The sequence below is a fragment of the Talpa europaea genome (genome assembly GCF_964194135.1).
Source record: "Talpa europaea genome assembly, chromosome: 11".
NCBI lineage: Eukaryota > Metazoa > Chordata > Mammalia > Eulipotyphla > Talpidae > Talpa > Talpa europaea.
The window spans coordinates 13,125,659-13,149,702 of NC_140078.1; the positions used below are offsets into that span (position 1 = coordinate 13,125,659).

Below are 24,044 nucleotides of genomic sequence, written 5' to 3' on the forward strand. Positions count from 1 at the left end.
CTTCTAATCTCTTTTTCCTTATTATATATGGGTACAGCAAGGACATGACTAGACTGGTCCAAGAGAGCATTTGTGTTAAGGAACATAAGAGATAATGTTTTATAGATAAAATTAATCCAAGAGGCAGGATGTCCTACTCTTAAGGATGACAGGAAGCTACTTCAAGCAGAAAGGAACAAAATAAAAGCCATATTTAAGAAGATTAAAGGACAGTGTTACTAGAAGGATAAAAACAAAACTAAGCTAGTGGTTTTTGAAGCAATCTTAAAAAAAAAAAACCAAAAACTGATAGCAAAGAGGCTAAGAAGGAAGGATAAAACGTAAAAGCATGTTAAAAATTGAGGTAGAATCCAGTTCTAAGAACTCATTGGTTACGTCTAATAAATAAAGGCAAGGAAGGGGCCTTCCCAGTGGCGCAAGGAAGAATTAAGTCTCAGCACCATGAAGCTATCCACCACTGTTGTAGCTGGAGTTCAATCCCCAGCCGGGGAGCTGGTCTACATGGTGCAGCAGACCTCTCCTGTCTTGCCCGCTGCTCCCTCGGCAGCGTATTTCAGTTTATCAGCCTATTCTGCTATCCACTCTGCCCCCCACAACCTCTGGCCTGCACCCCAGCTCTTGCATATATAAATAAAGGCACCAGGTCGTATGACTAGAGCCAAGTCTCTTGACAGAGAAATTATTAAGTTAATTGAAGTCCTGTTGTATTTGTTAACAGGAGGACATATGACTAAAAATGTTGGTCAGAGGACAAGCCAATAAATGAAGACAGTGAAGCCAATGAGCATACTGATCTATATTATACCTCATGGTGAAAATATGTGTAGAGAGCATACTAATGGAACTGAAGAGTACTTTTTAGCACCTATCCTTTTCCTCTAACTGGAATTCATCTAAGAATACTGTTAAAATATTTTGAAAAAAGGATCTTGCCACTTCAAGCATCTGTTAAAGCAAAAAGGACTGTGTTGAAGTAATAGATTAGAAATGAAAGATGTGAACCACTGCATATTAAACTATGAGAAAATCTTATTCATTGTGACTTTAGGTCACCTCATGATCTCCTGATAACAACTGTTTCCATGCCCAACATTCAAAAACTAAAGATGAAGACAGGGAAGGAAAAATGAATTAAGGCAGCCTGGAGAAAAGAGAAACAATTCCTTTTCCCTACAACTTAAAATGGAGGTTACCCTATAAAAATAGGTAAGTAAATAAATAGGGTGAATAGGAACGAAAATCTTCTGTTATTGTTATCTAATGTGTTTCTGGAGATTAACAAAGATATTAAGTAAAGAGACCACCACATGACAGAAGAAGAAAGTTATTTGTGACTTCTCAGGCTGCAGGAACAGTTGCTGGCTAGCATTACACAAGGACTTGGCATTAAATGTGCAGTAAGAAAAGGAACCCTTTCGCCACTGCAATCAGTTCTATTCTTATGCTAAATCCGTTTACAACCATCATAGTAAGTCGAAAGCACCCTGCTAAAGACTCAGCAGACATGGACTCCGTCCTTAAGAAGTTACAAATCCAGTAAAGTAATTAAGATAGGAACCCAGTCACTGCCCAAGACACACACAAAAAAGGGCAGAAAACAGAGCCAGGTTGAGAGTACACAAACGTTATCTCATTCAACTTGCTTGTCATTCTCATGATAAGGAAATAGTATTTGTTTTAGAAAAGATAGTAATGAAAGCTATCTCTTACTAAGTATGTATTCTGTGCAAGGTAGTGTGCTTTACCTAACATGTCTAGTTTTCACAGTCCTGGGGAATACTGACATCACATCTAAGACATATACTTGCCTTATTCAGAAAAGGTGCATCTAATTGCTATTAATCCCTACTGAAGGGAGACATGGCAAAAACTACCTCATACTCTCTTTTGACCCAGCAATCCCCTATCTAGCAATTTAGCCTGAAGATGCACCTTCAAGACAAGAAAATTCATATTGATCTATATACATGAAGGCAGAGAATATTATGTCTGCAGTGAAGAAATCTTTAATTTTACACTTGCTAAAGTGGATTAAAATTCCTTTCCCTATGCCCAAAACCTCAAATGTCAAAACGACTGACACTAAAGTACAAGTGTTTTTATTGTATCCCGATGCTCCTAAATTGTATCATTTAGGAGCTGTGAAAAGTTTTTATAATGGATAACATTTTCCTAAATGTCTACACAGGAAACATGGGTTTCATGATCTCTATCCCTTACATGATGGCAGAATTTCCTTCTCTGTCCTGCTTTTTTGGTAAGTAGGATTACTTAAGCTATGGGTATTTCAAAAAAACTCTTAAGAACAAATGGGTTCATTGCCTCCTTTGTTTCTCTTTAATGAGAGGAAACTGCCAAATTCTACAGAGCAAGAAGAAATAAAGAACTTCGATCTTAAAAGGCAATAAAGAATCAACCTAGGCTTTCTGGAGGAGCCCATGTTTGAACTAAGTCTTAAGTCTATGAGGGAGTTGGCAAGTAGAGGAAGGAGAAAGGGCACTCTTGGGAGATAAGCCACAAAAGCCGGCTACCTGTCGCTATTATTGCTGAGCAATTCGTCGTCTCATGATTGGGCAAAACTGAGTGAGATATACTTCCTGACAGCTAGGAAATTGTGGGACTGATTCTTGTCAGGAGAATATCAAAAGACAAAATCTCAAAGTTATTTTAACTCACTGCTCTAAAAGCCATGTGTCCCAAAAGCACTTTCTTAAACAGATATATACACACACTCCTAATTTCTTGTAGTGTTAGAGTCCTGATCCTTGGCTTAGATAGGAGGGAAATAAAACATCTAAGAATAAGAAACTTCAGTCTCAAATGAGTCTAGCAAAATCTGATCCAACTGTTATAAAGTCCCTGAAAAGAGGCTTAATTCCAGGATGACAATGAAAATGCAGGTTTAGAATCCAGATATAGTCAGCACCAAGCGGCCAAATCAATGCCAACCAAGCGTAAGATGAAGAGTTGATGCTCCACAGGGAAACCAGACATATACACAAATTACACGAAAGAGGAAGCCAAGTCATAAAACACTTTGTTAAACATGTTCAAGAATGATGAGTTATAACGCAAAATATCATGGTCAAACCCTAATGCTGATGAGCGATATCACAGAGAGCAGAGGATGCTGGAAAGGAATAGTACAGGAAGATAGAGGAAGCCGACTGATTCAACAGTGAAAAAATCCAATTCAGCTATAAGAAACAACACCACTCCAAAAAACATTCATGACAACATGGATGGATGGTGCTAGAGATTAGACCAGACCAAGTGAAATGAGACCAGAGACAGACACTGTATGATTTCACTCATACATGGAGAATAGAAAAAAGAAAAACGTGCAAATGAACAAACAAAACAAAAATAAACTAAGATTCAGAGAACAGATTGGTGATTACCACCAGAAGGGAAGGGGGTTCAGCGGTGGGTAAAACAGGTAAAGAGGGTCAAGTGTATGATGGTGAATGTAATTAGCCTTTTAGTGGTGATCAAAATGGAGTATTATACAAATGCCAAAGTATAGTGTTACACACTTGAAACTTATAAAATGTTACTTCAATAAAATTTTTTTTGAAGTTGGATTCTAATTTTGTTCTGCCACTTATAGTATGACCTTGGATAAAAGTCACATAACAACTGGGTCTATAAGAAGCCAACATAGGTTAGTGATTTAAGAGCATCAACTCTCTGTTCATCATTGACTTGACACATGCCCTTCGTAAACTCAGCTGTCTTACAGATGAAAAAACTGGGAGTCAGAAAACTTAAGTAGCTTTAAAGAACTTTATTTCAAGAGAAAATCAAATTATTTGTGTACTATATAATAGAATTTCTGGCTAGTCTCCAATGAAATTACAAACATGTGACAATTACTAAGATACAACTATTACTGAACCCTCTTCATGATTAATTTACACAGAACTGAGCCTACAGGGTCATTCCAAAAAACTTAGGGTTCAGGTTATACATGTGCACTTAAAAGCGGCAACCATGCCCCATTCACCCTGTCTGACCAGTCAATGACAGAAAGGCTGTCTGATTTTCATTCCTGTACGTAGCCCAGCAAGAAAAGCACTTAAGAAGAAATCAAACTTTGGCCTGCTCTAACAATCTTGTGCCCAATAACCTACAGGTTTCAAGGGATGCACCAAAAACACCAATTAACACCCCCCCCCCAAACATTTGGGTTAGTTTACTTACAATCAGTAGGTGGTTAACAGTGCTGCTAAGCTTAGTCACCAGGGTCTCTAACGCAATCACAATTCAGTCCCAGCATTTACACTTTAAGAGCAAAATGGCTAAAGAATCTTCAAAGAATACCGATCATTTTATCAACTACTCCAAGATCTTAAAGCATCTTACCATTCCACAAATTCCAAACTACTGAGGTAATCAGAGAGGGGCAGTGGAGAAGAATCCCTTGCTTCCTTACAAACAAAGACAGCGGCAACTATATGGTGGGTTCCTCCTTCAAAGAGAGTCATTAAGTGTATGGAGGATAGGGGTAGGGAATAGTCATTCAACCAAAAGCTGCCTTTCCCAAATAGGCACTGACAATACAACTCTGTCAAAGATAACCTCTGCTCATCTCTGACAAATACAAAACCAGTGCATTAAAGAAGTAAAAACTGGGTCTAAGTGGGTGAAAACACTGAGTGAAGAAAATAACTTTCTAAAGAAGATATTCACTGTGTGCTCATTTATTAAATCTCTTCTCCTGGGATAAATCCTTCCACCTTCTTCTTCCTCCCTGACCTTCAAACCCATGGATACCACATCCCCAGAAGCTGGAGTTTAAACAAAATCAGTCTTTCTATATACTCTACACTCAGTATGTTCTAACACTAAGAGAAAACTGTTTTTGTCTAGAACAGATTAACAAGCTAGTCTTGGTGATAAAGACTGACATCCGGGAATGTGGTCAATATCAGGGGTGTACAAATCTTTCCAGGCACTTAATGCAAACTAAAAGCAGCCAGGAAGGCTGAAAGCCAGTCACTGGAAGGGGGATGGGTTGAGGAATGAAAGAATCTACCCTGTCCTCACCCCCACATAACTACCTAAATTTGAACTTTACCAAGTTGGTGCAATTTCAATCTAGGAAACCTAGTATGTGAATCCATCTTACTGGTGGCCGATTTCAGCCCATAGAAGTGTCCTTAACACTATTTTACAACTATTCTAATTGAAAACACCTCCAAAATTCCAGGGCACCGTTAATAATAGCCCTTAAAAGCAAGCAGGGCAGAGTCTGGGCTAAAACTCAACTCCAGATTTTAAAAGAAAAATGTTGGAAGCATTCAGCTCTAAAGAAAAAACTTTAAAAACTCAAGAATGAGAGACAAAACGAGTTATATTTCAATTTTTAAAGTGCAAATTATCATTTACTCTCCCAAGTGTGCATTGTATATAATCAACTTTCTGTCATGGACAAACTTGTCCATATTTAAATTAATTGGGTTTCTCCACTAGTGACCAAGTACTCTTCTCAAGCTAATAAAAAAAAAAAATCTCCAGCTGAGAAGATGGCCGATTACAAGCATAAATATTTCTTCTCTCTTTAGTGGAATTCGGTTCAAAATATTCATTCATTCAATATTTACTAAGTGCCAACTCTGTGGCAGACATTGCTCTAGATGTGGGAATACAGCAGGAATCAATATCAAGCCTCTGACCTCTTTCTTCAGAAGTATCTTTGAAAAGGGATGGGGTGAAAGGGGTTCCATAACTACCCAAGTTTCTCTAGACTTGGGTCCATTAAGTTCCAGAATCATACTCTAAAGTTACAGCTGACAAAAACCTTTTAAGCAGTCGTGTAACTGAGTCAAATAAAGGGTCAAACTTAATCAAATAGTTGCCAATTAATTTGCAAAGTGGTTATGTCTATCGTCATATTCAGTATTTGGTAAAAGCTCATCTTCAGAAACACAGAAATACACCACCTTTTAAAAAAAGACTCAGAGTTGCTCAAAGATAGTTCAACATTTTCAATTTTGTTTTTATCAACTCTGGAACACAAGTTCAACTTTCTAAAACTCGTCACATTTTCCAAGCTGTGTATATGTTCAGAAGACATGCAATGAACAGACTTGGAAAAACAGAACCTACTTTGGTTCTTACTAACAGCAATTGCCTGAGATTAGAAGCTAGATGTGCAGAAGGGCCTCGTCAAAGAACATTAAATAGCCTGTAAGTTTGCCTTGGGCCTCAATTCCACAGAAAAAAGGGTTACATGGTCAGAGGATGTTTTCTCTTTCAGTACACTTCTGCTTTTAAATTTGACTGTCTTTACGCTTTTACAACACTACCAATACCTTAATCTGTCTTTTCAGTTCCTTCCTGAAATACACTCCATTTTATTTTACAAACTTCTCTCCCATCCTATTTTACATTATATTCCTTATTAATTCAAGTTCATCTTCTTTCTGGTCTTCTGATTTCATTTCAAGGGATCAACTTATTTTATTTTTAAAAATTTCAGATTTAAATAAGACTACCAAATTGTCTTCAAAAAAGCGCATTTCCTAATAATTACAAGGTCTTCTGAACTGGAGTTTCCAGCCTTAATCAGAGCCAAAACAGGCTGTTCACTGTTAAATTTTTATCTAAGAACTAACCAACGACGTATTTGAAACATCGATTCTACTTTCCAACAGTAAGAGGACATCCTTGGAGTTACTGTCGCATCTTCTCATGCATTGTCCTGGTGGTGTCTTAGATCACTTACTGCTGCTGGTCTCAGTTTTCTAATCTGTAAAAAGACCTCAATCGACCCCCAACACTTCCATACACAAGAATTTTATTGTATTTGAAATTGTTTTGGTCCAGGGCCTCCCCTGGTGGCACAGCGGTTGAGCGCTGGGCTGCGAAGCTGCCTGCAGCCTCTGCAGCGCCAGTGCGATCCCTGGCCGCTGGGCGAAGGTCCCACATGGCGCCCAGACCTCTCCTGCTGCGCCCCGCTGCTCCCCTCAGCAGTGTGTTTCAGTCATCTGTCTGTTCTGCTCCCTGCTCTGTCTCTGGTGAATTCTCTCACCCTCCCACACCTCTGGCCTGTACCCCAGTGCTTGCATAAATAAATAAGTCTGAAAAAAATATATATATATATTATCTTAAAAAAAAAAAACACCTGCAAATTCACAGTAAACTTTTGACACTTAACACAAGTTCCTTCCAGGGCAAAAAGAGATTATCAAGTAACATGAAAAGAGCCTGTGAACTTCCTATCATACCCACAAGCACCACTCAGGCAGGTGAGCAAACTGGCACCACCCACCAAACCAGGGGTCAGTAAACTTTTTCAGTAAAGGGCCAAGTAGTTAATAGTTTAGGCTTTGTGGCCCATCTGACCTCTGTAGCAGCTACTCAACTCTGCCTCTGTAGTGTAACAGCTGCCCCAGATTACATGTAAATAAATGAACCTGGCTGCATTCAAATAAAATTTTATTTAGGGATACAGGAATTTGAATTTCATGCAATATTAAATCTTTGATTTTTTTTCCCTCAACCATTAACAATACTAAAAGCATTCTTAGTTCACGAGCTAGACAAAGAAGGTATAGGCTAAAGAACCTTGTACTAATTGTGACTAGAAACTATATCCACTGAAAGAGGGGGTTACCTTTCTCAAACTCAGTGTGCAAGTGAAGAGTATCTTCCTACTTTACCTAAGACTCCTCCCTAACTGCTAAGCTTTCTCCTAAGCGACATCCATGCTAAACCTGGATTTTGCTTCCCTCCTTCCTTCAAACAACCCATTAGTGGCCATTAATCAACATGATTTCAAAGTGGCTAATATGTTCGCCTGTTCTGCAAAAGGAGACAGTCACATGAACAAGAATTCTGAAGGGGAGGCCAATGCTTATTCTGCTTCTTAAGCAGTAAGCTAGTTAAATTTTTTTATTTATTCCCCTTGAAGTAGGAACAACGTCGTACTTGTTCACATGCTGTTAACCATCTCTGATGTAATTCCTTAGTAAATAAGCAGACTACAGAGGTCCTTATAAAATCTGAGGGTGGGGTGTCTAGCTAACCCTTGGTTACCAAAAAGACCCTTTCTCTGGAGTATTCAAATAAAGGTTTTACTGATTTCCTGGAGTAATTGGCTTCATGAACAATCTGAATTGCTAAGAAATAAATTATCCAGAGGTCTTTACCACACAAGCAGGCAAACATTCCTTAGTAGTGAAAGGATTACACATTAAAATAGAGCAGAGCCTACTAGTCAATGCTGTTAGTTGGCCAAGGATCCACTGGAAATGAAGACAAATGCTCTAATAAATGACAGCCCTTAGTCTAATACTACATGGATAGATCCCCTACAGCTCAGAAATCCCAGGAGACAAGTAGGGCCCCCTAGTGTCCCCCCTTTACCTTGTTTTCTGTCATACTGAGAAGCTCAAGATGGTATCATCAGATAGATGGCTACTCTCCAGGCCTTGTCGTTTACTTACAAACAACAGTCTTGAGCCTCGGTTTCTTAAAAAGTAAAGTGGATACAGCGAATGTTCAAATATCAGCTACTTATTTCAGCCCTATTCTATTTTTTCTTCTGTTCCCAAAAACAATTCATCGTAATGTGAAGCTGGGGGAAACTATATATGACCCTGATTATGCAAATCGTTCTGTAAGAGCTCATAGGCCCAATTTATGTCAATGATCATCATAGTGGCCAATACTACAATCCTATTTTGTTCAACTGATTAATATTGTCTAGTGATCTGTAGGCCAGTTTACTTACTAGGATGCAATATACACTCACCATGAAAATGCAAATGAGTAAGACTCTAGATGGGGTGTAGAACTCTGAGTTCTGAGCTGCTTTTATTTATAAAGCAACAGCTATGGTGAGGCAACTTCTTGCATGCTGTTTGCCTGCCTGTACAATCTTATATTCTCTAACCATTTACAATCATACAGTCACTTATGACTACAATTTAATAAATTCAAATTAACTTTAGTATGTTATAACAACATACTAAAACCTTGCTATTTCAAATGGCATTGTGGACTAATACTAACCATTTTAAAAGGATAATAATCCATAAAGGTATATATAAATGTAAGTTCACATGTGTTGTTAACTATAAAGTAGAGACGACCTATATACTTCCTCATATGGTTGCTGAAATGAGAATTTATTCAATTCAAAAGACCTTAGCATTAACACGAGGCATTAACGGGGTCAAGTGAAATGGAGAACTGTTGAAATTTCCAATTGCTTTGGTAAATACAACTTTACTTACCAGTCATAAAAGCCTACTTAACATGTCAGGATAAGGCAATGTGGACATACAGAAGGAAGGACTGTTACTAGAACTCATAATGCAACTGTTTTGTATTTTAAGTTCCAAGAGCCCCAAACCACCCGTATTCCAAGCCAAATCTAAACATGAATTTCTTTGGTCTTATCTAAAAGTTCCTTTGTCCTGACCCCTTGCCTAGTACTCTCCACTCTACTGTTGGCCCCCCTGCTGGAACCTAGTCAGGGGCCTTCTTCCCTACAAGGCCCTGCACTATGCTGTACAGTTCTTAAGGCCAGACAGAAGTGTGCCTCGCTAAACTAGCCATCTCAAAAGCAGGTCACTTTTGCACAAAGTCCCCAAAGAATTAAAGCCTCAATAAGTGCTCTCCAGAGAACATTTCGACTAAGGTATCATGAGTCCACTGAGGTACCGCATCAAACATAGATAAAGCACTTATTTTAAATTTCAAAAGTATGCAAAACAAACCCAGTTTTACTAACTAACTCACCTTTGTTTTCTATAAATACAAGACTTAAAGTTGGAATTTTTCTAGTCTAGCCTTTGAAAGTAATTAACCAATATGTGCAAGACCCTTAAGAGGGGTATGTGTATTTCATACACACCTCTGTAGTGAGTCACATTTTCACAAGGACATCCCTGCATTGAAAATGCTTCTCCTTCCCAGGAGGCAGAACTTAAAAGAGAAAAAGGACTTGTCTAACCTGAAAATGTATCTTCTCAGGCCAGCTCAATTAGGGCAGGCCCATTCCTGCAGGCTTGCCCTCCTTGTTTCTATTAATCTTAATGCCTAGGAAATAGTGAAAATGACTACAAACCTCCTGCTTATGCTACCTACATAGGAATCTACAGCTTAGCCTAAACTGCCTTTATTTCCTACAGCCATATGTCTCAAAATGCCCCCAAGCCCACACCTTTGTCTGGTCCCAAAGGTGTCAAGCGTGATGATGACTTTATATAACCTAAGATTAAATTAATTAAGTGGTCTCCTTTGTCTAGAATATGACTATACTCGAAACGCACGGGCCATTCTCCGGGGACTAGCTGCAGAAGAGTAACCCTGAACATTTCTCTCCCAATGAGTTAATGTTTTTTAAGAAGCCTTCCTGGTACTATACATGTTACTGACTCCATTAGATTATTTATGTTCCCATTATGAATTGCTCCAACTTCTTAACTCTAAGTAAACTATCACACAAGTATTATGTAAGTACGGAGGCCTAGTCATGGGCCTTGTGATATGACAAAACTGCTTAAGAGAGTGAATTACCACAAAATTAATTCTAGGCTTCTTGTGAACGTCAGGAACAAAGAATTTGGCTAGAAGCTTGTTTTGATTAATCAAGTGATCTTATTTTGTGAGTCAGTTGAGTTTGGGGAGATAGTAGCACTAGATACTATTAGGTGCCCTTTTTCATGACTTGTAACAGGTAAATATCATTACTTTTACAGATGAGAAAACTAGAATCAAGAATTATGACTTGTTCAAGGTCATTCAGCTAATAAGCGCTGAATCCAAGTTTAACTCTGATGTCAGTGAGTATGTGAACTTTTTCAGCTGTTGTTTATTTCTCTTTAATATGTGAGGCTCAAAAGGAGAAGATGAACTTCAGATCTTAACTCAGTATTCCATTGGTTCTGACACTCTAGTGTGCTTCAGATCACCCAGCTAAAACCTAGGAGCTAAGGCCCCACTCCCAGAGTTTGGGCAATAGATCTGGAAGCTTCTGGTCCTTTTAAAAAGCCCTCTAAGTTTAAGTGCTCAACCAAGAGTTTAAGATTAAGAATTTACATTGCCAATACGTTCTCAGACATTGTTGATACTTTTGATCAGGAAACCACACTCTTAAGAATCACTGTTCTATTCAAATCTCCCATTTCAATCCATGCCACCAGAAGCAGAAGCCCCCTAACTTATCTTAAAGGTAATGATCTTTATAGATTGGATCCCCACCATTCCACTAAACTATGCTCATATCTCTGCTTACTCTCTAAGTGCTGCCTTAAAAATCCTAGGTATATTAGTAATTAAACAATCTCTAGCTCTTTGTGCTTCACTTAATCACCCAAACTTCAAAAATGACATCAGAACTAAATAATGGCTTATTAAACATGGAAGTAGGAGGAAAGCATAAGGAGTCTGATGAGACACATAGCAAAAGCTGCAAAGGCAGTTATCTAACTGCTATTCAAGTAAATGCTCACTGAAAGGTAGAAGACACCTATTTAAATTAGAGTGGGGCATAGCTTTTATGGACATATATTGGGAAACACTTTTCTGGTCCTTTTGAAAAATCCTGTGAGCTTAAAAAAGTCAACCAATGGAGTACATAAATCAAATGAAGCAAACCACATGTCTTAGCCAAATAAACAGTATAGAGTCCAAATAAATCAGTTTCTCCAAAGGGGTGGTTACTACCTGTATTAATCAGAATCATTTGATTAATCATCATTCTTTACAGAATCAACTTCTAGACACAGGACTAGCAGTATATATTTTTCCAAGCACCTCCAAGTTATGCATATTAGCTTGAGAACAATGAAAATTTTACTTTTAAGTTTTCAATGCTTCTCACTTGATCTTCAAGTAGCTAATGAGCTAGGAGAGAGGGGTTCCCACTTTACAACTGAAAACATTTGCTGAAAACATCTAAATTGACCACACAGGATGAAAGAGTGTTTTTGCCCCAAGCCCACACCTTTGGTCACACCTTTGTCTGTTTTCAAGAAGAAAAACATGTACATTTCTTCAGAAAAGAATGTAAAATTGAAGAGGGAAACAAAGGCTTAAAGAGGAAAGCCAGAGGGATGGTCACTTCAGTCTTGGGGGTTAAGTGATGACTGCAGACAGACTTCACTGGAAAGAAAACAGACTATATTACAACTTCGATGATAATGATGATGAAGCAGCAGTAACAACTGGTTCTGTGATGTTTCCAACCCTCCAGGAGTTTATAATAATTAATGCTTTCCTAACAATAGGTAGTAAAATAGAGAAGTATCCGGTAGACTTACTGGATACTTAAACCATACCAATTCTAAAGACTAGCTAATAGGGGGCTTCCCCAATGGCGCAGCGGTTGAACACTGGGTTGTGATGCTGCCTGAAGCCTCTGTGGCGCCGGTTCGATCCCTGGCTGCTCCCCAGCCACCGGAGGAGGGTCCCGCATGGCGCGCAGACCTCTCCTGCCGCCCGCTGCTCCCCTCAGCAGTGTACCTCAGTCCTTCTGCCTGCTCTGCTCCCCGCTCTGGCTACGGTGAATTCTCTCACCCTCCCACGCTTCTGACTGTACCCAGTGCTTGTAGAAATAAATAAATAAATCTTAAAAAAAAAAAAAAGACTAGCTAATAGGCATTTTAAGGTAAAATGGAATACTTGAACAGAACAGAACATGATCATGGAGCTGTGGAAGAAGAATGCACGCTAACCTTTATGGGAAATAGAACTACTGTAGAAAACCTTTTTGTTTTTTAAATCAATTTTCCAATAAATGCACTTAGCTAAATTATCTTCACTCATGTGCACTAGCATCTGATAGCATACATATTTACAAGTGTGTGATCAGTATGGATTCCACTTGATACTCTGCTAGTCCTATATACCTTTATTATGCTCTTAGTCACTTTTGGACACATTTCATCATATTACACTACAACTTTAAATTACTGCCCTAAAAATTTGAGCTCAATATAAACACTATCTGATATCTAAATTCTAGAAGTTACTATATTCAGGACTACATGAAAAATTTAGTTTGCCCAATGAGAATCTGTTTTCTCACAGAGAAAAGCATACTTCTGCTAACAAACTTACTTTCCTGGCATTCTGAGATTAGGGTGGTGCTAACATCTGTAAAAGAGTATTAAATTCTGCTATTTTTGCAGCACAATACATTAAGGGGAGTAAGAAGTAATTTGATTTTTTTTAAAAGATTTATTTTATTTATACAAGAACTGGGGTATAGGCCAGAAGGGTGGGAGGGTGAGAGAATTCACCAGAGACAGAGCAAGGAGCAGAACAGGCAGACGGACCGAAAACACTGCTGAGGGGAGCAGCGTGCAAGTCAGGAGAGGTCTGCCTCACCATGTGGGTTGCTCCCTGGCTGGCCAGGGATCAAACCCGTGCTGCAGAGGCTGCAGACAACTTCAAAGCGCTGTGCTCAACCCGTTGTGCCACCGGGGAGGCCCCAGAAGTGATTTGATTTTTGAGGAGGAAAAAAGGTAATGTTTGTGGTTTAGCCATCACCAGTTGAATCTCCATGTGCCCTAGGTTTTTGTACTGCTAAGAGAACTAGCTAGAAGACTTCTCAGCAGTTATGGTGTCTGGGTTTGGTGAGCTTTAGATTTAGAAGTCAAGCATAACAAGTCAGTAATGACAAAAATTGGCTAATCTGTGTTCTTTCTCCTCTTAAGTAGATTCTGAGGTACAATCAAGGACCCAGGGCTCTTGTTTCTTCATTTCTGCTGTTTAATAGTAAAAACTAGTGAATTTGCATCCATTCTGCTGAAAATATACTATGTAAGAATATGGCACAGTATATCTAACATCTAGTCTCAACCACTTTTCTCATATTCAGATCACTATAATACTATGCACTCTGCACCTACCTGAGAAGGTTTAACAATTTTAGTTGTAGTGTTGTATTGTAGGACACATCATGGATTAGGAAGGAGTAAAAATATTAATGTATTTAAACTGTTACATAAAATTAATTTCCCAGGATTTGAAGTACTTAGTCTAACTGCTAAGATTTTAGTTTTCTGAGTGTAGGAAGATGATGATTCCACACTATTTCAGGCAATTTAAAGAATTTAAACTATTTCAAGTAAATACATGAAATTAGCTATGTGATATGGCTCTCTCAAGCAGAAAGTGAACGTGTCCTAGTCACTCTCACAAATATGGTTCAGAAAAACCTGAAAAGTACTTTTCTAAAATTCACGCAATACAAAAAGATAATGAAAAATACACAGAACTTAAAGTTGAAAAGGTTTAATTAGCCTACAGATTTCCTTTAAAAAGAAAATTCTAGAACAGTTAAGAGTCTTTGGAAATGAAAGGTCCAGGTTTCTAATTTCACTGAGAAAACCCACCTCCTAGGGTTCAGAATAAATGGAGATAGAACTCCTTCACTGAAATAGCAAAGCATTAACTGCCATTCCCTTTCACCTTTCCCCTTCGTATGACAGGAGTCTTTGTACTGAAGTCCAATGAGAAATACGGAATCTCAAACTGAGGAAGTGAAATATGGACTTATACTAACTCCAAAGTAGTCATTCTGAGAGTCCTAAGGGTTTGTCTTGTTCATCTGTGTCTAATTACTAGTATTTACTTTCTGAATATTTGAATGAAAATGGCAACTTACATTTTATTTGCAATTAAACATAACATTTTTAGTCTCTTAAGTAAATCTCTAAATACTGTACCATACTAAGTGCAAAGGGGTAAAGTTATTCACTAGCAAAAATTCTTAAACTTCAATTTAACTTACTGAGAAACAAAGTGGTTTGTACAAAGCAAAGCTTAAGCTTGTCACTATACTGAAGACCAAAGTTGCCACAAAGTCAAGTAACCTCCTGAGCCAGTCTCAGTTTTACAGCAACAGTATCATACATTCAAGGTTCCCTAGAGACCCTTCCCCCACAGCACCCAAATTTAAAGAAAGTAAAGATGTTCCTGTTGTAGAAAAGACTCATAAAGCAATCTCTAGAAAAGGTACTTGTGTTTTGTTTGTTTTTTTAAGGATTAGCTAAGAACTAAAATTTTGTTCTAAGTGTCACCTTTCCTAAAGTAATCCTCACATGCTCTTTAATCCTCCAATCTTGTGAGGTTGAAGATTATTAGATCTAGTTTAAGGGTGAAGAACAAAGACTTGGAGATGAACTTGCTCAAAGACCTAGCCATTGAACAGAAGCTCAGAACTCAAATTCAAATCTCCTTGACTCAAAGTCTACGTCTACCACATTATGGTCATCTGATTTGAGGGGGAGGATGACAGAATCCCACAAAAGACTATTCACACCGAATCAGAGAAAAATAAGTTACGAGGAAGAGGCCAAAGCTTTCAAAACAATTTTAAGTCCAACCTTATTTTATTCACTCTCACATACTGAGGGCGATAACAGTCATGCATTATTAATATTCACTTTTCTCGGGCCTCCCCGGTGGCGCAGCGGTTGAGCGCTGGGTTGCGAAGCTGCCCGCAGCCTCTGCGGCACCGGTTCGATCCCCGGCTGCTCCCCGGCCACCAGAGGAGGGTCCCACATGGCGCGGCAGACCTCTCCTGCCGCCCGCTGCTTCCCTCAGCAGTGTACTTCAGTCCTTCTGCCTGCTCTGCTCCCCGCTCTGGCTCTGGTGAATTCTCTCACCCTCCTGCGCTTCTGACTGTACCCAGTGCTTGTATAAATAAATAAAAATAAATTTAAAAAAAAAAATATTCACTTTTCTCAGAAGTTTCTTCCCATACATTTTATGAGCCATGTTCCTGAGATGTATCTTTTGAAGACTGTATCTTTAAAAACCTTTAGAACTACTTTATCTGGCCTACCATGAATTGAATATTAATGCTGAAGTCTGTTCCTGAAGTGATACTTCTCTAATAATCCTTTTGATCAATGGTATAAGAGCTCTAAGATCCATTTGGTTTAATCTAATAGGTATTAGTTAACACATCCCTTGATTTCAGTTTATTTTCTTTAAGTAGTAATCCAAAATAAGAAATTCAAGGTAATTCAATATTTTCATTAGCTAGAGGTATGAGCCAGTATCGAAATTTCTGCTGAACTGATATCTCCCAATTGCCCATGTTCATACACAATTGCTAACATGGAATTTGCTACTAAATTTTCATACGTAAGCTTTATTATTTAAGCTGTTCTTGTTCCCAAGGATTTCTATTTCACAGAAAGTTGAATCAATCCTTGTAAGTAACCATCTGAACAAACAGAAAATTAAGAAAAAAAAAAAATCACAAATAATGAACCTGGCATTTCACTTATTAAATACATCTGAAAGGTTAAGTCTAGGTATCTGTGATAGAAAATCCATAGCGCTGAGAAATCAGTTACATCAATATATTTCTTTCATTTCTATGCACAGCTTGTCTATTGTCAAGACATTCTTTCAAAAATGACCACCGCGCCTAAAATTCCTTCTTAGAAAAGTAGGAACCACATAAACATTTTACTCCAACTTAGCCCAAGTCTAGATACAGATACATCAGCTTTTATGTTACAGTGATTGCTTATAGTCAGAAAAGATCAGTAAAGATTATGCAGTTCAATTGGGTGAAGACTCAACCAACCCAAGTTATCTGCTGTTTACTATGTACAAGATTGAAAACGTCAACGATTTGAAGTACCAGGGAATACCGGTGAAAGGAGACACCAATGTCTCTTCCAACCTAGTGTTCAAAATAATTCACTTCATGCACTTACTTAATTCTCAATAGCTACTGCAACATAGAAGGATCATTCTTGTTAACGATGAGAAAATGAAGTATAGTGGTCAGGGCAGATTTCATAGTAAGAACGGGTACTTACCTAGATATTTTTCTGGTTTCCACTCTTTCAATTTTACCTCTACTGCACAAGAGAATGATCTCTTCCTATTCTCCCTCTTCACCACTTACACCCTTAATGTGAATCCAGTTCCTTAACACCAAAGCATCTGCTGATAATCTAATACCCCAGGGGTAAGGAGGTCTGAGCTATCTCTACCTTCAGATAATTAAACATCTGTACTAGAAGTTTACCAATTACAGACTCTGCAGACCAAGGCAGTATATGGTACCAAAAAAAACTTCCACTCTTGGTCTCCACAAACCCATGCAATCTGTACTGTCAGCATTCAGATATACTACATATAAAATGCACTGTCTAGTGAGCTCTCAAAAGTAGTTCCCTTCCTTTTATTTTCCCCTTCTGCTGCTGAGCAAGAACTCAGATAGTTGACAACAAAGAAATAAAGAGCTACTTTATTGGAACTGGGTAAAGCAAGGGCTTCACAAAGGACACTACTACTGAAACCAACCATCAATGTGTTTATGATGGTTTACAAATCTGCACATTTATATGTGGTAACAAGATTAAAACTGGGATTTTTTTAAAAAACTAAGTGGCAAAAGGGTGTATCAGTGTAATGTAGGACTAGCCTTCAACATAAATTTTTTTGTAAACTCCAAAAAAGCAAGGATATATTTCCCAAGAAAGGTCCCAGGCATCTGTTTTTGTCAGACTGCGCTATTACAAAGAATACTGGGAGCAAGAGTGAGCTGATTTTTGTTCTTAAAAAAATACCCTGGGATCTATAGGAAATGTCGGTCAGAATACCCAGGGATCTATCTTTTAAATTTGCTCTCAACATCAACAACCAAGATAGGAGTCTCAAACTCTCCAATAATGCTGACTGCTTTAACACCTTTCATTGAAGCTTATCTAGGTGCATCCCAGGAATGCTAATGAATTGAGTTCTCTCCCTCTTTAAATTCACAGCAACAAAGTTAACTTCAAAAGCTCAAAAAGGAATTGAATTATCAGCCTGGCAGTTGCACATACACCCCTCCCCTCCCACCACCTTCACTGCAAACCTGATAGGGAGAGCAGAAGAGAGATGTAAATAAAAACATTTACTACATATTTAGGAAAAATTCTCAAGAACAGCACAAAAAAGGTAAAGGTGACAGGGAGATAACTCAGTGGATTTAAAAACTTCAGAAATTAAAAACAAAAATAAATTTAAAACATAAGTTCTTATCTTCCTTGTAGTTTCTTTTTTTAAAAACTGAAATTTAAAGACATAAATGACAGATAAAGACACTTAATACATGTCTGGATAATGGCTTGATGATAATGCAATCTACATATTCCAGATAGTTAGCAGTGCTTTTCTCCCAATTTGAAATATTTTTAGAATCTTTCTTGAACACAATAAAAATCGTATACAACATATATTTGCTGTTAAATCATTTCAACAAGCTATTAGTCATTTCCTATAACACTAATATCTAGTAGATACTTCATTATAAGCCTCTTCCCACCTAATAGTCAAGGCCACTTCCCCACCTCCCCCTCTCCACCTCCCCACCACACCCAAGCAAGGCCTTCTATCAACACAAAACACACTGTGTGCACCTAGATAAGTGGCTTAGGGAAGGGAAGGGGTATTGGCAAAATGCTAATTATTTCATGTGATGGCCTCTATTTTAGATTTCCTACTTAGCTACTAGCCTGGAGTCATGGGGACAGAGAGCTGCTTCTCAAACTTCAGATTTACAAGTCAAGGAAATAAAAAAAGACTTGTTCTTTTATTACTACTCAAAGTTTAAACACATTCAAAAAGCTTTCTTTAACACAATGGCTCATTCACTTCTTAAGGATCAGTTAGGAACTTCTCCCATCTCAAACATTTTACCTTAAGAAGCAGAATTCTTAACTGTTTGACCAATTGCTCTCATTATACAAAGTTAAAGGTTCTAAAATAATTAAGGGATAGTCAGATCATATAAACCACAGGACACGGAAAAGTCACCCAACTGACTTTAACCCACCTCCAAATGTAATGAATTGATTATATTTTGTTATTCTCAAGTAATTTCTTTTTTAACCCCACAATCCCACTCAAATACTAATTGCATAGCTTAATTCAAACATAAATTACGTAATCCCATTTGAATCCATTTTCCTAAATCAACCTAGAACTTCAGTTCAATACAGTTCATATAGGGAGGATTTGATCCCTCACAAATCACACTCCTGGGTAAGCAACTGCGTATTTGAAGAAAATTAGCTTTGTTTTGCACTAAAAGTATGGAAAACATTGTTAAAAATCTTCAATGTACATGTTCATCCACACCCAAGAAATATAACACAGTTTGAGTATAATGTAAAGGCTCCTAAAATGAAATACAGCCAAAAATTAAAAAACAATAGAATCATTTCCTATCCCATTAGCAGCAGAGAACAACTGTTACTATAATTAATGTATAACACAAAATTTTTCTAACATATTAGACTCAAAAGGCAGACATTTCTTGCACTCTCCCCACACAGGCTGAAAACAAAAACCACCACCTAATTTTGGAGTACAAGCTTCAAGACATATTAAGAATCCCTGGCACTTGTATAAATGGATATTAATTAATTCACCAAGACCCAGAATAAATGAATGAATCGCTTTCAAGTTCTCTATTTCCCCACTTTTATGGTAATGTGAAAGAAAAGTAAGAATCAATTCTTTCTCAGTAATTTTAGATCTGAGGATTGATCCTGGGTTCCTATTTTTAATTTTACTTTATCCACTTACCAAAGAAAAGTAGGAGCTAGCCATATTACCTAGTTTACACCACTCAAACCATTAAGTATTTCTGATTCCTGTAGTAACATGCAGGTTTTATTCTCTCAGGAACACTGAAATCTAGAGCTTATGAATTCTGATATGCTGGTAATCTAAAAAAACATATACTAAACAAGCACCTCTGCTTCATGTCTAAGTGTGGTATAAAGATTCTAATTCTGAAAAGGTATCCCAAGGAGTCCGACTGCAGTAGAAAAACACCACTGGAGCCCAATGCTTAAGTGTTTCTGGACTGAATAGGAAAATGTGCCAGATTCCTTTGAAACTGTGGATAAATTTGCAGTTTTAAAAATGTGATGGGAATTTTCAGATAGCCACATCATCAGTCTTCCAAACCCCACCCCCCCAACTCCATCAGTGCCCAACAGTTGTACAGAACTACACTATCTGTTAGCATCAGAAGCAGTTGTATTTAATTCCGTCATCCAAATCAACACAGGACGATGCCAACTATGATCCCATGTAATATGGGATATATTTCTTAGAATATTGATGGAATCAAAAAGTACACTTTGTTCATGCTGGGAAGGAGCCTACCACTCCAGAGTAGATATAGGAAAATATGTCAAATCCTTGAACTGGAGCAAGAAGATCAGTAGGTCCCAAGTTGGTATTAATCAGCTCTACAGATAGCTAGGCAGTCAGCACAGTGCTGTAATAATGACTCAGCCCCACTATAGTTAGTGCTACCAACACTCAGAAAGGAAGCCTTTTCACTTGTGATTGTGGTTTCTACTCCACAAGCGTCTAGTTTACTGTCAATATTTTAAATAAAAATACATTTCAAAAATATCAGTTTTCCCAGCAGTTGCGTATGGACCTGACAGAACACTCTAAATTTTATACAAACAGCAACAGTTTTGGCTACTGTAAAGAATGAGCTCCAAAGAGCAAAAAAATCTTTTAGTTCTTAGGGGATGAGGACAGGCAACTGAGAGATGTTGTTTTAATGCATGAACTTGCAAAGTTAAGTTGTAAGATGGATTAGGTTGACTTAAAATCATACCTAAGTACACTCCTCTTAACATGAACATCACAAATGACCTTTAAGCATAATTAAACATGATTTTTATTTTTTAAAGTCAGAGTTACTTAAATCAGTGACTAGTCACCAGTATTCTACTTAACAGAGCAAGCACACGCTTACTAGCGTGGCATCTTTCTTCCAGACTGGAGTAAATTACTCCAGTGTCAGACCTTTAGGGTAGTAGGGAGCAGTTAGTGTTTTTTCTCTTTAAGGAGCAGGTTTAGATTAAAAAGTAAACAAATGACAAACTATCCTTCCTGACTGCCTTTCTCAACTCAAAGTAGAAATGTGTAGCTTTTAAATTCTTCATATTAGAATCATGGATCCAAAGCCTAAATCTGTGAGTTGAGTAGTGCCCAACTCACTGCCCTTGGGCAAACTAGTAAACAAACCTACGCCTATAAAATGGAGATAATGGTACCTAACTCCAAAGGGTCTTTAGGAGGTTAAATAAAATTAACTAATCCAGGGAAAGAGCTGTGGTTCATGACTGGCAGACAGTAAGTACTCAGTAAATACAGGCAACTATTGCTGGTACACCTGAACAAAACCCATTCTAAAAGTCAGTATAGTCAGTTCAGTTCAGCTCCATAAAAATGGCCATAAAGATCAGTAACATACTCAGACCATAATCATTCACATAGCCAATAATTTCTTTGTACAATTTAGGTGAGAACCACAAAGGTTAACATTCTGAAAAGAACTAAACTTCTTTCATTACTAATAATACTATCTACCCAGTCCAGTGTGAGAGTCAAAAGATGACTTTTGGAGGGTATTAAGATCCTATCTTCCTCCAAGAGGTCAAAAGGACTTCTTGCATCTCACCTCCTTTCTTTGCTCCCACCTTCCAAAGAAACAGATCTATATTCTCTGAAGTCTTCTGAACTGCAAGAGCCTCATCTCCCTCTTCTAAAATCCTGACAGGTTAAATGTGATTAGGAAATACTCCAACCCCCGACACTCAGCACCTAGTCTTGCACAACACTCAGCTCAGAAGTCACCTCCTTTGAGAAATTTCCCCACCCCCAGACAAAATTAAGTCCTAGTCTCCCAAAGCATTTTGGGTATACATATGCTCCAGCATCTACCTTGTAATTAACTAATTATGTTCCCCCCTAATAGACTGGATTGAGGACAAGAGCACTGTTGTGGGGGAAGTTTCGGCTCTAGTACTAAGCACAGTGCTTGGTCTAGATTAGGTACTCAAGAAATGCTACACTTTAGCCATATACTCTCCTTGTAAAGTACCACCTCTTTTTGGATGCCCCTCCTCAAAATATGAACATGAAGCTGCTCTTAGCAGAGCAATCTTAACACCTATGACCATGATCACATCAGAAAACCTACTCATCATCATCAGCTTCAAATAACAGAGAGGTTCCCAGAACCCAATGTAGCATCAGGATTAGTGGGAATTCCCAGCAAACTACAGGGGGTACCTTCTCATTCAGTGTGATTGTTGGAAAGTTTTCAGGGTGAGGTTTTTATTGGGGGAATCTTCATGGGTAACTGAAGTGGAACACTGAAAGAACAAATGCCTTGATTTGGCTGAAAAGGGTTCAAAAACATACAGATCCCGGAAAAGTAAGCTAGTTCTTGGTTCCTGAAAAACAGCAGCTTCTGAAAAAGAATTAACAGGAAGCTGGGGTGGATGCTGGCCACTCTTTGTTTCAATAAATAAAATCTTTTTCTCCCCAGAGGCCAACAGAAAAGGCCAATACACCAAATCCAGAGGAGATGCTCAACAACCTTTATTCCTGACAAGTACACTAAACTGCATTTCAAAAAAAAAAAAAAAAAACAAACAAAAACAAAAAACCAATAACAAAAAAACAAATAACCACTGCCTTAGGAACCTCCACCACAATGAAAAATTCTAGTCACTAATACTTTAATTTTTTTTAATCAGTATGCTTGAGTCCAAAATTTACATTGGATGGCCCATAGAGAACTAGCAAACTTTTTGAAGGGAAGTACTATACTACCTTTGCGAAGAACACAACTTGGGGGAAACAATTTCAAAATATGAAGAACTCCACAAAGGGTGGCTTTAGTTGAGAGCCTTAATTCCTATCATAAACATCTTACCAAAAAACAAAAGCAAACAAAAAACCCCAGTTGCCGGAGGGAGTCTTTCATTCTGGAAAGCAGAAAAAGAAACAAACAAGAAGTAGAAAGGGAATAACCCCCAAAATAAAGTTCTCTTCGGAAAAAATAGTAACAATTCCACCTCCCACCCTTTCCTCCCGGGTGAGGTCTGAGATTTCTATGGCTTTGCTCTGCCGAAAGCTCTTTCTGGGCAGCTCGAGGAAGGAGCCGAGGGAGGGAGAGAAGCACAGAAACACACAGCCACTGAAAGGAGAGGAGAGAGAAAAAGAAAATGGCGCAGAGACTAAGTCCCGACCGTCGACAAGGCGACTTTCCCGGGAGGAATCCGGGCCCGGAAAGGCAGCCCGAGGCCCGGCGGCGGGCGACGCGGGGTCTCCGTTGTCCCCTCTTGGGAAGGCCGCGGTTTGGGGGCGCTGGGGTCCCCGGAAAGGGGGCCCACAGGCGGCCCGATGGGAACAATGGGGCCGGTGAGCGAGGAGCCGGGACTTAGTCTCTGGGACGCCATGTCTGTCCTCTGGCCGGCTCGGGCCGGGCGCGGGGCGGGCGGCCGGGGTCGGGGGTCGGGGCTGGGTCGGGGGCACACTCACCATTCAATCGGAAATCCGTCTCGATCTGGGGAGAGGAGAAAGAGGGGCTATGAAACAACAAGCACATCCACCTCGCGGACGCCGGGCGCGCGCGGCCGGGGGCCTGGCCCACCCTGCGCCCCCAGGGATGCGGGCGCCCCGGGAACGCGACACGGGGCCGTCACCCTCCCCCCAAACTGCAACTTGGCGTCCCTCGCCCCGGGCCTAGAGAGCCGACCTCCTCCGCCGGCCGCCCCAGGTCGGGGAGCTCCGGCCTGTCAAGAGGCCGGGCCGGGGCCCGGGGGGCGTCGCGGGGGGCCGGGGAGGGGGGGGGGCGGGGGCCGGGCCGGGCCGCGCTCTACCTGGGAATCGTTGTGGAGATGGTCCCCACTCATGTCGGCCGGAGCGGCGAGCGCGGCGAGGGGCGCCGAGGAGACGCGACGGTCCGGACCGGCTTGTGCGGGCGCTCCCAGAGACTCCCGGAGGCGCGGAGAAGCGGCGGCGACGGCGGCCCTGAGGCTCCCCCGACGGCGGAGCGGCGACAGCGACGACGACAGCGACGGCGACGCTGACGGCCGGGCAGGCGACGAGAGCAGACCCCAGCAGTTGTGTAACAGCCTAAGTTCGCATTTCGACCCACTGCGCCTGCGCGGTCGCTTTTAAACGGGACGTCGGCGACGTCAGAGACTCGCGGAAAGAGGCCGAGGTTGCAGGGCCCGCCC

The 24,044-nt window shown here is 39.6% G+C and overlaps 1 protein-coding gene across 4 annotated transcripts in view; it reads right to left on the minus strand.

Moving 5' to 3' along the window:
* TOP1 (DNA topoisomerase I) overlaps positions 1-23,717 on the minus strand; it is a gene marked incomplete at both ends in the record, with an annotated part of 80,631 nt that extends 56,914 nt beyond the window's left edge. For all 4 annotated transcript variants that reach the window (XM_084247450.1, XM_084247449.1, XM_084247448.1 and 1 more), the window contains 2 exons: positions 23,344-23,368; positions 23,685-23,717. In XM_084247450.1, coding sequence (XP_084103576.1) covers positions 23,344-23,368; positions 23,685-23,717 — 58 coding nt within the window. The remainder of the gene's footprint in view (positions 1-23,343; positions 23,369-23,684) is intronic.
* Positions 23,718-24,044: the final 327 nt, after the last annotated feature.